Source organism: Tenrec ecaudatus, chromosome 14 (genome assembly GCF_050624435.1).
Source record: "Tenrec ecaudatus isolate mTenEca1 chromosome 14, mTenEca1.hap1, whole genome shotgun sequence".
In the NCBI taxonomy this organism is placed as follows: Eukaryota; Metazoa; Chordata; class Mammalia; order Afrosoricida; family Tenrecidae; genus Tenrec; species Tenrec ecaudatus.
In genome coordinates, this window is record NC_134543.1 from 26,991,675 (window position 1) to 27,006,120 (window position 14,446).

Below are 14,446 nucleotides of genomic sequence, written 5' to 3' on the forward strand. Positions count from 1 at the left end.
TAGCAGCCCTGTGTGTAACCCACTACCCACCAGGGCTCCTTTTTAGAACGATTGGGTAGGAGCATGCAGACAGGGCATGTGGAATACTAGAAGAGGGCATTGTTTGGTTGTACCATTCCTCTGAGTGTATAAGTGTCTGAGCCACCTCAGAGAGGGAGGGAGGCTCCTAGGACCATAAAAAAGAGCCACAAGCAGAATACATGCAAGATACCTGTCTGAAGTGCTAGGGGCACCTGAGTGCTCACCATAGTGCTGAGTCTGCCAGGCAGAGCCGAAAAGCAGCACTGAGATGGGGGGTCAGAGTGGCAGGCTTCCTGACCCATGGAACAAGGCAGAGGCCCAAGGACCATGTGGCTGAGGAGGCATTGCAAACAAAAGAACTGCATCTTTAACATTTTGTAAACTCTTAGCTTCCTTTAATAAACCCCATCATTGTGGGTGTGGCCATCGGAATGAATTAGGGAACCCAACCGAGAAGAACTCAGTGCTTTGGGAGGGAGGGTTGGTGTCAGGATAGGGTAGTGCAAATGGAGGGTGGAGTCAGGTCTGTTTGACCTCTCTGCCTTGTGGCTTGTGGCCTTGGGCTGGTGTGGAGTTGGATGATTCTTCGCCTTGGTGTAGCTAGTAGTGGTCACATGACCCCCATGCCATTTCCTCTCTAGTGGGGTTGGCGGCTTGTGACGAGGGGTAGGCAAAGGCTGATGTAGGCTCGGGCAGTCTGGAAACGACACACCTACATCCTAGATTACTCCATTTGCTTTCTGTTCGCTCTCACTGGGACTGCACAGCCAGCAGTGACTTCCGTGTTAGCCCTCCTAGTCTTAGCAGGAGTGGGAACTTTGAGGTGCTGGCTGGTGCCACAAAGGAAAGGAGAAAACCTGAGATGCTCCCTTCTTGCAACTTGTTGGCAATACCTAGAAGCTAAACTGCTCAATGGGCCTTGTGATCAATCACCAGTCAAACTAACAGACCTGGCCACTGGCGACCTTTGCCACCTGCGCTGACTGACGGGTGAAATCTTGGTTACCTTAACCCTGTGTGAGCTTGGCTGTGAAGCAGTGGTTGTTTCCAGGACAGTTTAAGTGTTTGCTCTACTTCTGGTTTCCTAAAAAGAGACTTTTAAAATAAAGCATAGGTAATCTCCAAACCTTTTTTTTTTTTAGTCCAAGGAGAGTTAACTATTGAACACCAAAGTGCCATTGTTAGCATCGAGGAGGAATTTAACGTTGTCCTATTAAGCCATTGGTTCAGAATCAGATTTAATAATTCTGAAATCATCAAAGGAAAATGATTCATTGAAAACCTCAGAAATGTGACTATGAAATGACAATAAATATGAAAAATGTGGGGAATTGAATTCTAGCCCTAGCCTTGATTTTTAACTTTATGACCATGGACAAATTGCTTAACCTCCTTTCTTAGTCGAATGACGAAGGTAAAGCAGATGGAGAATCAACTCCTAAGTGAAATGTTCCCTATTACATGTGTTCTCCCCCCTGCATGTTTAACTTTACTCAAAGTGCTGATTCTTATGTGCTGTAGAGTCCGTTCCAACTCTCAGCTACCCTGTGTCCAACACGACGAAACACTGCCCAGCCCCGCACCGCCCTCACCGCCGTTCTTCTGTGTGAGCCCATTGTAGCGGCCCCGGTGTCGGTCCATCTTGTCAAGGGCCTTCCAATTTTACTGTTAGAGTGAAATAGTCTTTGCTTCAATAAATGTCTTTCTCTCCTAGTAACGTGTCCAAAGTAAAGTCTCGACACCCTTGCCTCTAAGGAGCATTCCGACTGTACTTCTTCCAGGAGAGATTTGTTCTTTTAGCAATCAGTGGTACTTTCAAGATTCTTCCCAGCACCATAATTAAAATGTATCAATTTGTCTTTGGCCTTCTTTATTCAATATCCAACTGTCATATGCATATGAGGCAATTGAAAATACTGTGGCTTGGCTTAGGGTCACCTTAGTCCTTAAAGTAACATCCTTGCTCTACAACTTTCAAGAGATCTCGAAACCTGCATTGGTCAAGATGCCAATGCAAGGCATCCCCTTTGATCTCTTGACTGCTGCCTCCTTGAGCATTGATTGGATCGAAGCAAGATGAAATACTTGGCAACTTCAGTCTTTTCTCCCTCGATCATGATGTTCGCTATGGGTCCACTTGTGAGGCTTTTGGGCTTCTTGACATTGAGTTAGTTGTAACACACACTGAAGGCTGCAATCCTTGATCTTCATCAGTAAGTGCTTTAAGTCCTCCTCAGTTTCAGCAGGCAAGATTGTGTCATCTGCATGTCACAGGTGGTTAATAAGCCTTCCCCCAATCCTGATGCCACACTCTTGTTATAATCTAGCTTCTCTGATGATTTTCTCAGTATACAGACTGAACAAGTATGGTGAGAGGATACCGCCCTGATGCACACCTTTCCTGATTTTTTAAACATCATTTTACTGGGGACTCATACAACCCTTATCATAATCCATCCATCCATCCATTGTGTCAAGCCCATTTGTACCTTGGTTGCCATCATCATTCTCAGAACATTTTCTTTCTACTTGAGCCCTTGGTATCAGCTCCTCATTTTCCCCTCTCTCCCCACTCCCCACCTTCCCTGATTTTCCTCCAGGCAGAATTCCCTTGTTTCTTCCCACAACTGCCTCTTGAGCCTCTTCCCAAGGCTATCCTCATTGTTTATTTTATTTTTTAAGATCCACACAGTTGAGTGCCTTTGCTTTGTCGTAAAACACAAGTAAACATCCTTTGTGGTCTTCTCTGCTTTCAGCCAAGATGTGACATCAGCATTGTTATCCCTTATACTCTGTATTTGGTGACACCAGTAAGAGGTAATCTTAGTCCTTAAGAAGTCAACAGTCTTTTTTAGATAAAAAGGATGCAAACTATGGACCTGAACCTCTGGCAGCTCCCTGTCAATGTGTTGCTGCAACCATTGTTGGTGATTTTCTGCAGAATTTTACTTACTTGTCATATCAATGATACTATTTTACAATCTGTGCGTTCTGTTTCACCTTTCTTTGGAGTAGGTACAAATATGGATGTCTTCCAGTTGGCCAAGTAGTTATCTTCCAATTTTTCTGACAGATGAGTAAGTGCTTCCAGTGCTTCATTGGCTTGTTGAAACATTTCAATTAATACTCTATAATTTCTTGGAGCCTTATTTTTGGCTAATGCCTTCGGTACTTTCAGCACAGCTTAACTTCTTTCAGTACAACTGGCTCTTGCTTTATGCGTCTTGGGATGGTTGAGTGTTGATGAGCTCTTTTTGGTGCGGTGACTGGGGTATTCCTTTTTGATGCTGCTTGCGTCATTAAATATTTTTTCCCATAGAATCGTTCAGTGTTGCAACTCGAGGCTTGAATTTTCCTTGAGTTCTTTCAGTTTAAGATATGCTGCGTGTGTTCTCCCTCTCTGGTTTTCTCACTCTCGGTCGCTCTGTGCACCTTTCCCTGTAATACTTTACTCTGTCTTCTCAAACTGCCCTTTGACGTTTTCTGTTCAGCTCTTCGACTTCAATATGTCTCCATTTACCATAGATACTCTCTGACATCCACTTTGATCTTTTCTTTCTTTTTAATGACCTTTTGCTTTCTTCAAGAATGATGTCCTTGGTGTCAGTCCACAGCTTTTCAGGTCTCGGTCATTCATGTTTATCACGTCAGACTATTTGGAATGTTCTCGAAAATCAGGTGGCATATATTCAAGGTGATATTTTGGCTCACATGGGCTTGTTTTAATTTTCTTCAGTTTCATCGTGAACTTAAATATGAGCAATTGATGGTCTAGTCCATACTCCCCCCTTGACCTGGTTTTAGCTGCTGGCTTTGAGCGTCTCCATCTTCTCTTCCCATAGACATAGTCAGTTTGGTTCCTGTGTATTCCACCTGGAGAAGTCCACGTGTCTGACGCTGTTTGTGTTGTTGGGAAAAGGTATTGGCAGTGAAGAAGTCGTTGGTCTGCAACATTCTATCATGTGTTCTCCAGCTTCGCTTCTAGCACCAAGACAGACTAGGATAGTCTCTCCTCAAGCAAGGTGTTGGCTTTTTAAAAATGCTGTTCATCTGAAAGATTATGTTGACGTTTGCTTCTTCTACCTCTCAAACAGACGAGATTTCCTAAAGAACACGAATTATCTTTTATTTGTGTCACCAAATACAGAGTATATTTTTTGACATGAAGAATTTGTATACAGAAATTAATTATGAAAGAAATGAGTGATTGTGACATTTTAGGCTGCCTGGAGGAATATGGCTCTGGGCTACTGTGGGAGGCTTTGATGTGTCTGCAAATAATCTTTGCAGTTTTTCAAATGCTAACAAATTAAACATGCGAAGTCTACATTTGTGGGCAAGTGAAATGAGAGGGAAGGAAGATCAAGTTGTAAGAGATTTCCCAAGGCTAGCTGGGCCAGGACTGTGTGACGTGGATAGACAGACTTCTGCACACCGTGTCTTCTGTCTCATTCTCAGCATCCATCCATGGCCCTCGATCTCAGATATCTACTGTTGCTAGAACAGGGAATACCACAAGTGGACGGGTTTCGTAAACAGAAATTTCTTCTCTCCCCGTTTAGGGGATGGAAGACCGAATTGAGGGTGCCAACTCTAGGGGAACTCTTTCTCGCTTGCTCCCTTCAGCATCTGTGGGCCCTGCGTTCTCCCTTCTCCTCAGGCCTTGGCATTGGTTTCCCATGGACTCTGAAGCTCCGTGCGGAGGCCTTGGGTCCAAGGTTGCGCTGCGCTCCTGGCTCTTTCGTGGTGGCACTCGCGTTCCCGTTGGTCGTCTTCCTTCTTTCACCTTTCATCTCTCTTACGATAAGAAGCGATGCAGGTGCCACTCCCGGAAACTCTTGTAGTGCTGTCAGGAGCCCTGGTGCCGTGAGTGCAGGCTCCGCACAGCAGTTCACAGAAGAAAGATGAGGCCTTGCTCCCATGCAGTCTTTCAGCCTCCGAAACCCACGGCGGGAGTTCTGCTCGTCCTGCTGGGCTTGCTGTGAATCGAGACGGACTTGACGGTGTCGAGTTTGGTTTTTGATGTTGTTTGCTTGGTGGCACCGTTGGATAATTGTTGGACTGCTAACTGCAAAGTCAGTGGTTCAAACCCACCAGCAACTCCTCAGAAAATCAGTGAGACTACCTGGTCCTGTCAAGACTTTCCACCTTGGAAACCCAGTACAGGGTGGCTATGAATCAAAACGGACTTGATGGCAGGTTGTGGGTGTGGGTGTCTTAAACACAGTTATGACACTGGGATCGGGGAGTGTTCCCAGAAGTGGGGAGCTGATGTGCACCTGGGTGCAGGGCGCTCCCAGAATTGAGCATGTGGAGGGGCAGCATGGAGGGTGCTCTGCAGGCCCAGAACAGGGCGGGGTGGGCGAGCGCTCCCATGAAGAAGCAGCAGTGGTGGCAGGGCTGCGGCTGTGCTCATCTCCTGACGCACACCTGCCTCCTGTGACCTGGTGCTTGCTTCGAGATAGGAAAGGGCTGCAGGAAGTGGCTGCCTCATCACAAGGGTGACTCCCGCCCATCACGGCTGCCCCAGGCACAGGGAGGCCATAGGCTGGGCTGCTGACTTGCATTGCCTCCATTCACAAATAGTTGGAGGTCTCCATTTTTAGGATTTTACTCAGAAAATAGCAAATGCTCTAAGACATACTTGTCTTAGAGCTGGCTTTGTGTGGAAGCACTTTCCAGCCCATTCAGTGTGAGGGGCATGTCGACAACAATCACGAATGGGTCCCGATTCCAAGGAAAGTCATAGAATCTCTGCTTCTTGCAAGTGAATGTGCTGAAAAGAGAGCTCTCCTGGACATGAACATTCAGAGCCTGGCACAGTATGTGTGGAACTGCAAGCACGTCTCTGATATGTGTGGTATGCAGTAGGGAGAGGCTCGGCCATTCCAGTAAATTCCAAGAAAAGACCATTTCAGCAGCTCCGACATTGAGGGACAGCGGAGTCCGTGGGGAATGAGTAGGCTCCTTCACTGGCAGAGCCTGTGCACAGCCCTTTGACAGCTGAAGAAGAATGGCTGATTCAGGAGGAACGTGGAGGTTTCTGGTGATGTGGGCAGGTCCTGACATCCTACAGTGAAGTTCAGAAGACGTTTATTTGTTTAAACTGTATTCATGGCAGAGGCTTTGCGCTGTGTCCCCCATTGTTGCAACCACCTCCGAGCGACTTTGTGTGCTTCGCTGGATTCGCCAGAGCTCTGCTCAGACCCTCCCAGGCCTGGTCCTGTACAGCGCACGCAGAGCTCCTGCTTGGTTGTTTCTCTTCTGATCCATGCTTTTCTCTTGCTGTAAGGATCATCATGGGGACAAGTGACAAAATCCTTTGTGCTGTTACCAATTTCCTAATTCTCATCATTGGTGCGTAGTTATGTAAAAAGGACTAACTTTTAAGCAATATGTACTGAAACATTAGAAGGTGTTTATCATGTCTGCAGCTACAGATGGTTCAGGAAGAGTTTGGTTTTTCCCCTACACACACACACACACACACACACACACACACACACACTTTATTTATCAAATACTTTTATTGGGGGGCTCATACATCTCTTATCACAATCCATACATTCTTCCACTGTGTCAAGCACATTTGTACATATGGTGCCATCATCATTTTCAAAGCATTTTCTTTCTACTTGAGCCCTTGTATCAGCTCCTTATTTTCCCCCTTCCTCCCCTGCCCACTCTCACTCATGAAACCTTGATAAGTTATAGATTATTATTTTCATATTGTACATCATCCTCTGTCACCCTTCACCTACTTTTCTGTTGTTCGTCCCCGTGGGAGGGGGTTATATGTTGATTCTTGTGATCGATTTCCCCCTTTTTTCTCCACCTTCCCTCTATCCTCCTGGTGTTTCTATTCTCATTGTTGACCCTGAGGGGCTTATCTATCCTGGATTCCGTGTTTCGGGCTCTTATCTGAAGCAGTGTGTATGCTCTGGTCTAATCTGATTTGTAAGGTAGAATTGAGGTCACGATAGTAGTGGGGAGGAAGTATTAAAGAACCAGAGCAGTGGTTCTCAACTTGTGGGTTGTGACCCCTTTGGGTCAAATGACCCTTTCACAGGGGTTGCCTGCGACCATGGGAAATCACGTATTTCTGATGGTCTTAGGAACCAAGACACCGCTCCTCTACCCGTCTCTAGGTGGGTCTGCCCACATGGAGATATGCCCGACTAGGAATACCTGGCGTGAAGACTTATTTACCCATTCCACACCATGCTTCAAGACAAAATTTCATTTATTTGTAATTAGAAGTAAATATTTCACATTTTAATTACATATTGTTTTTGTGATGAATCACTATGCTTTAATTATGTTCAATTTGTAACAATGAAGATACATCCTGTATATCAGATATTTACATTATGATTCATAACAGTAACAAAATTACAGTTATAAAGTAGCAATGAAAATAATTTTATGCTTGGGGGTTACCACAACATGAGGAACTGTATTAAAGGTTCGCAGCATGAGGAACGTTGAGAACCACTGAACTAGAGGAAAGTTGTGTGTTTCATCAGTGCTAACTGCACCCTGACTGGCTCATCTCTTCCTTATGACCCTTCTGTGAGGGGATGTCCAAGTCTCTACAGATGGGCTCTGGGTCTCCACTCCTCATCCATCCCCTACCACCCCCAACATTTTTCTTGAACTAATTGAGAATACATTGTATGCATTTCACCTCTTTATCTCTTTCCCGTAACATGGAGATTTTTAAGAATCAGTCATGGGGCTTATTATAAAACATGAAGAAGCTTCAAAAAGTCTGTGGAAAAAATAATTGTCTTTCAATATCATTTTCCACAAACTCTTTGAAGCCCCTTCATAAATAATGGATGCCTCCCTTTTTTTTCTTTCTTCAGAGGCTAGTGCTTTCAATTTGAATAGATTATTTGGTTTAATCTCCATGTTGCTCAAAATGTGCTTACATCACTGCCTGTTGCCTTTCAATGTTAGAAATCTAGACCCACTGCTACAGAGTCAATTCTGGCACAGTGCCCCATATCCCAGTAGGGGGTTTGTGAGACCAATTCTTTAAGGGAGCAAATAATCCTCATCTTTGGCAGTGCAGTTCCATCAGGTTTGAACTGCTGGCCTTGAGTTAGTCGTCCAGTGCTCCCCCTGATAATGCCACCAGTAGTAGACTCACACCCTGGGAAGATGTTCATCCCTTCCAAGAGAGGGCTCTTTTTGAAAAAATGGTGGCATGGAGTTTGGTGTGACTGGAACCAAGAGTAAGGTTGGAGTCAGTTAGGGACTGTGTGCCCCTCAGTGCCTGCTTGTCATTCCAGTTGGGAATGAGTTGTCCTTTGTGATGTCCCTGAGGCAGGGTTCATGTCGGATATGTTTGTGTCCATTTCTTTTGAGATAGGGAAAGAGATTAAACCAGGACTTCACATCTGCTCAGAACTGCCCAGTCATGGCTGAGGGAAGAAACAGCGGCATCCGGGTTGATGGAACCCCGTGTGTTGTGCCTGTGGCAGGGAGATAGATGGGAGAGGGTGTTGCTGTGCTCCAGGTAAAGAAGCAGCTCTGAGGCTGTTGTGTAAATTCAGGAATAGCACAGTCAAATGCGTAGACTATGCTAGTTTCCTGGACAGCTCGGTGATTTTTTACATGGGTGTTAACTGTGTATCCAAACACCTGTCTGCAGGTATAGAACGTTTCCAACCCAAGCCAGTCCAGAGTCACTGCTTTCTAGTCGATGCTGACACACCGCCACCCTGCAGCCCAGAGTCGGACTGCCCTCAGTGCTTCTTGCTGTCACCGTGAAGGAGGCACGGCCACATGTTTCTCCCGCGGAGCCTGCTGGGTTCAAACTGCTGAGTTTCTGGTCGCCCTGTGCTCGATGCAACATTTACAGCCTCCAGTCAATTCCCTGGGTCCCGAAGGTCACCAGCTGAGGCACAAAAATGGATTACTGGTTCTAGGTGGAAGCCAGAAAACGAAGAGCAGCTAAAGGAGGCCGGGCAAACAGCTGGTGACCCCTCGGCTGGCCCACACGGGGGAGCCAGGAGGCAGGTCCGGACTAATGTGGGAAGGCTTAGCATGGGGGTTAAGGGCTTCAGCTCCGGACTTGAGAGTTTGCAGTGCTTACATTATGGCTTTGACTAGGAATTTATTGAGCGTCTACTGGCATGTGGAGAAGATTTTCTTGAGCCGTTAGCACTGGTCAAGCAAAGATGGCTCGATAGTGATCGAACATGCTGTGTGCTCCAGTCCCGGGATTGTGGAGCCTGCGTTGAAGCTTGTCTGCTTCCTGTGCTAGATGGCTGCTGTGGGTTGCTTTAGATTCCAGTTCCTGGAGACCCTCTGCCGCGTTGCTCCACAGGGATTTCAAACCTCTGGGTGGGTTTGGACTGTCAAGTTTCCTGCACCGCCCAGGTTTTGTTTGGTTTTTAACCTTTAAAGAGTGATACACTGATCGTCTTGTTCTCACTCCCCGTTTAGAATGACCGAAAGCTCTTGCATGATGACTGCAGATTTTGAAATACGCTGTGTGTGGCCTGTGCTTTGTTTACAGAGGACCTGATCTCATTGATAGCAATGCTGTGTTGCCAATATAACTTACCATTGTGTTGGCACGGTCTTAAAGAGCATAAAGTGTATTTTCATTCAATTAAATATTTATTGAACTCCTATGAAGTGTCACTTTCTGCAATAATAGTTATTAAAAGGAAACTATTGATTACTACTGGGTAACACTAACTAGTTAGTGCTAGATATGCAGTCGTGAACTAACTGACCTATATATACAATATTCGTGGAACACTGCCGCGTACAAGGTGGTTGTGATGCTAGGAGTGTTTGAACGTTGTCAAAACTTCAACGGCGGTACTGGAATAGTGGGGGATTTTGTTCTGTGTTCTGAGTTCTCCACTTAGTGGAGGTTTACACATTAGTCTGCCTTTCTGCCCCTGCCCAGCGCCGTCCTCGTGGAGCCTTGGTGGTAGGGCGGTTAAGCACTTAATCCGGTGTCCTCCAGTAGAGATGACTGCTTAGAAAACCCTCCTTTGAAGTTCTACCCTGTCCTTGGGGGTGGGGGGTGGGGAATCTGTGAGTTGAAATAGACTGAGTAGCACCTCCCAGTGGGATCAGAGGGACCAGTGTTCTGATGGAGGCCACATTCTGAAAGTTCTTTCGCACTTGAACTTGATTCCTTTAAATGCCTTTAATTCTAACAAGGCTTTAATAGATACACACCACATTTAAAAGAAATCTCCTGGTGTACCTTCTTTCTGGACACCAGCAGTTTGCACCAACTTGGTCTTGCTGGTGTGGGTGGGCCTCAGACCAAGGCGGGTATCTTTGATAGAGGTGCATTCCTGGCTGCTACTGCTTCCTGAGGCCTTTTTTACAAGTACTGTGTGTTCACTGGAAAGTAAGTAGTTTACACAATTTTAGAGTTAAGGAAATATTGGTTCTGGTATTAAACATGGTAAAATGTTTTCAGACATAGTTTTTCGAAGAGGTGATTAGTATGTTTTTCTGGTGTTTTACTTATTTCCATTTTTTATTGTAAATTAGGTGGGGGGGGTTATATTTCAGATCATGGACTTATTTGTGTTTTAAAAATGCCTTTGATTTTACTCAGCTTAATCGCTTCTCTATAAGTTGTTTCTTTTAAAATCATTTTATACCTTCAGATACCTGCCCCTTTCCATCTCTTCCGTTTTAAACACACGTAATCTTCTACTCCTTAGGGGAGACAATGGCTGGCGCCTGAAACTAGTTTTACACATAGTTTTCAAACATTCTCATCAGGCCATCCTCCTGAATGAGTGCCAGCAGATTCTTTGTATCATGTTCATTTGAACGCCTTTCCTTCCTGGTCAAATATGACCATTTATTTGGAGGCTGTTCTCATCTGAAGCCCTCGGGCAGCTTTCCCAGACTTCTGTTGCCAGGATGCAGTATTCCAAACGGCACTCAGCTCTTGCGTGTGTGTATCAATGGATGTGGATCTGGTTCCAGGAAATTCTAGTAATTGTTGATCTCTTATCTCCTACCAGGTTGCCTGAGAGGGCCGGAAGGAATCTTTCATTTAAGACTTTTCGTAAAGGGTTCCTTGTTCTTACCCTCCTAGAAATTTCCGTGGACCCGCCCTCCTTACCTGTAATTGTTACCAGGGTTAGCGTTAGCACAGTGTTGTTGCTGCTGCAGGTTGACACCCTCGGGTTCCTGCTGACTCATCGCAACCTCAGATTCCACAGAAAGACCCCTGCCTGATCATGTCCCGTGCCTGTTACATCCCGGCCCATTGCCGCGGTCACTCTCCACCAAGCCTGGTGTCTTTCTCCAAGGACGGGACCCTCCTCATCACATGGCCAGGGTGTGTGGGCCACGAAGCCTGCCCGCCTCACTTCTAAGGAGGGTTCTGGCTGCGCTTTTTCTACACAGGCTTGTTTGTTCTCCTGGGTATCCGTGGTCTATTTCATGTGCTCTGCAGGACAAAAGGGTCCGTTTTTCTTTGATGTTCTTCATTCACTGCCCTGTTTTCACATGTACTTGTGAAAATATTTGGCTTGACTCAGGTGCACCTTCGTCTTCAAAGTGACAGCTTTGCCCGGCAGGTCTTTTGCAGCAGATTTACCCCATGTCAGTGTGTAACTCTATATTCCTGACCGCTGCTTCCACGAGCAGTGATTGTGTACTCAAGGAAAATGAAATTCTGGACACTTTTAGCTCCATTTCCCGTGATGTTGCTTCTGGTCCAGTTGTGGGGATTTTCCATTGCTTGATGTCAGGCTCAGCAGCTGTGGCTCTCGAGCCATATGTGGCTCTTTGGGTCTGTACAGGTGGCTCTGAAGTAAAACTGAAAAAGTGTAAGGGACATTTATTCAGACAGTGGTGATTTCATTAGTTTGCCAAAATATATTTATGGCCTCAGGTGTTTTTAAATAATTCTGAGGAACTGGAGGGACTCTTCCATCTCAGAAGTTTGCCACCCCTGCTTTAGGTTAGCAGTTGCCCTTAAGTCGGTTCCAGCTCCTGACGACCCTATGACAGAGCACCCTTCCGTGGGTTTCCAAGGCTGTAAATCTTCAACACTTAACCCTCCTCAGGCTTCTTCAGTTGTAGATTTGGCTTGTAAAAGAAGATTGCAGGTTGACCCAAACATAAAAATCTAAGATACAGGCTCAAAAGTAGTTTGGTGTGTACACATTAAAATTCAGATACGACTGAATATCTTCGGGCGAGGGGGGAAGAATGCTATTTAACAGGGTGTTGGCAGTTAGGGATCACTGGGAATCCCTTGCTTGAGGCTTGACGTCCTCTCTCCTCCCCCCATGGCCAGGAGCCACCCTTCTGTCAACATTTTACTTTTGTGCATCGTTCGCTTGTGTTAGGGCTGATGGCAAAGTCGAGTCTGCGCCGGAGGTTCCGCAGAGGGAAGTGTGCGAGTTATTTGGGTGGATGGCTTTAGGAATGTGTGGCAGTCAATCGTTAACAGATGTGCTAGTGTACAGTCCTGACGTGGAATTTACCGGCAATCACGTCCATCTGTAGACGAATGCGCTGCTTCCCAGGACGGACTTTTTCTTTGTGGATTTGTATACATTCTTTTCTGTATTGTTGTTAGATGCCATCGAGCCGGTTACAACCCGTAGCAATTCTGTGCACGACAGAATGAAACCCTAATTCATAGACACTCATGTATGTAAGAGATAACTTTATATCAAAGAGTGATTGTATATACTTTTTGAGTGATTATATATTAAGAGAACAACCCAGCCTAGTCCAGATTAAATCTCTAAGTCCGATATGAGCCCATATGTCAGATGCCAGTCTGTAAATTCCTCTTCAGACTCACACAACACATGCAATGACACCAAGCGCAGGAAGATCACAGGCCAGTCAGTGGAAAGTCCCGTGGATTCAGTGGAAGCATCTTGGCACTGGTGTGGGTCTCCCTGTGGCTCCTCCAGCTCTGAGGTACCGGCTGCTATCGGCTTACCTCCATGTGGCTTGTCAACAGGAATGTTTCACAAGGAGACAAAGCAGAGAGTGTCTTTCTACTTGGGCTCCAGTCAACTATTTATCTGTGTCGTGCCTCCAAGTGAGGTCATCAAGCTGTGACCTGATTGACAGGCTAGACCCCACCCCTTCACAAGTTGACAGGAGATGATGTCACTGCCTTGTGCACCGTCTTCACAGTTGTCCCTGTTGGAGCCCATTGTTGCAGCCACTGTGTCAGTCCATCTCCTGGAGGGGGCCTTCCTCTCTTTCAATGCCCCTCCTCCAGGGAATGGTCTCTCTTGACAGCATGGCCAAATTTCTGTATTACAACAAAGGAAATCATGCATTCTCCAACCAGACCATTTGAAGAATGCTTTTATAAAGTCAAATAGTGACAAAATTCATACTAGACAGTATTTAAGCACCTAACATAAGCATGCAGCTTAGACGTGGTCCTTGTGCCGTCCTCAGATCTCAGCGTTTTATCTTACTCTCACAGAGCTACGAAACCATAGTTCTGCACACTCCTCAGGACTTAGATTGTCAGTAGAACTGTTCTTCCTGGCAGTGGTTAAAATAAATATTTGAATCTTCACTTGTAGGTCCATCACGTTTCACAAAATGGAGGGCTGTATAAAAGGCCGTTTAATGAAGCTTTTGAAGAAACGCCAATGCTGGTCGCCGTGCTTACGTACGTGGGCTACGGGGTGCTCACGCTCTTCGGGTATCTCCGAGATTTCCTGAGGCACTGGAGAATTGAAAAGTGCCACCACGCAACCGAAAGAGAAGAACAAAAGGTAATTGTCGGCCTCTTGGAGTCCGTCGGTGAAAGCCTTTAATGGACATGTTAGTACTTTCCACTCATCTCTTTCTGTCCACGTTTGGGTACATGTTGTATAAAGAATTCCCCGGTGCAGTAAATGAAAGCATTCCACAAAGAAAGCTAAGAGCAAGGTTAAGGGCCTAGGAAAGCTTAAGCCATCTAGCACTTGGAGGAAAAGCAACCATGGTAAGAACGCAGTGAGTGAGCGATGCTCTCTTGAAATCCACAACCCCGTTCCTGCCGACATTAGTGTCCAGGCCGGAGTCCACACACGGATCTGTGCGGGCCGTGCTGAGCGCCACGCCAGCCCTCTCTGTGTCTGCAACCTTTGGGAAAGATTGTGTTCTTTAGACATGTTATAGACATGCTGTAAAGGAGGGGCTGCAAACAGCCAGACCATGGGCTTCTGTGAGGCTTGGGCAGCCCCTCCCTGTCACAGTTCTGTCATCCACGCTCCGCTCCTTCGCTAGAAGTCTAGCTATGACCCGTGAGGTGGGCGAACGCCTTGTGTTACAGTGGAAGGTAGTCTTGGCTTGATGGTACTGGTCTGTGGGAGGAGGCCCTCACTCCCTCCTCTTCCCTCCCCTTTTCCTCCTCTCTCCCCTCCCCTCCCCTCCCCCTGGGTGTTCCCTGGTG

General features: G+C 46.2%; 1 protein-coding gene across 2 annotated transcripts in view; it reads left to right on the forward strand.

Moving 5' to 3' along the window:
* The window catches only part of SPTLC2 (serine palmitoyltransferase long chain base subunit 2), a 100,527-nt gene that overhangs the window by 12,377 nt on the left and 73,704 nt on the right, over positions 1-14,446 (forward strand). For both annotated transcript variants that reach the window (XM_075531085.1, XM_075531084.1), the window contains exon 2: positions 13,590-13,784. In XM_075531085.1, the coding sequence (XP_075387200.1) occupies positions 13,590-13,784 (195 nt within the window). The remainder of the gene's footprint in view (positions 1-13,589; positions 13,785-14,446) is intronic.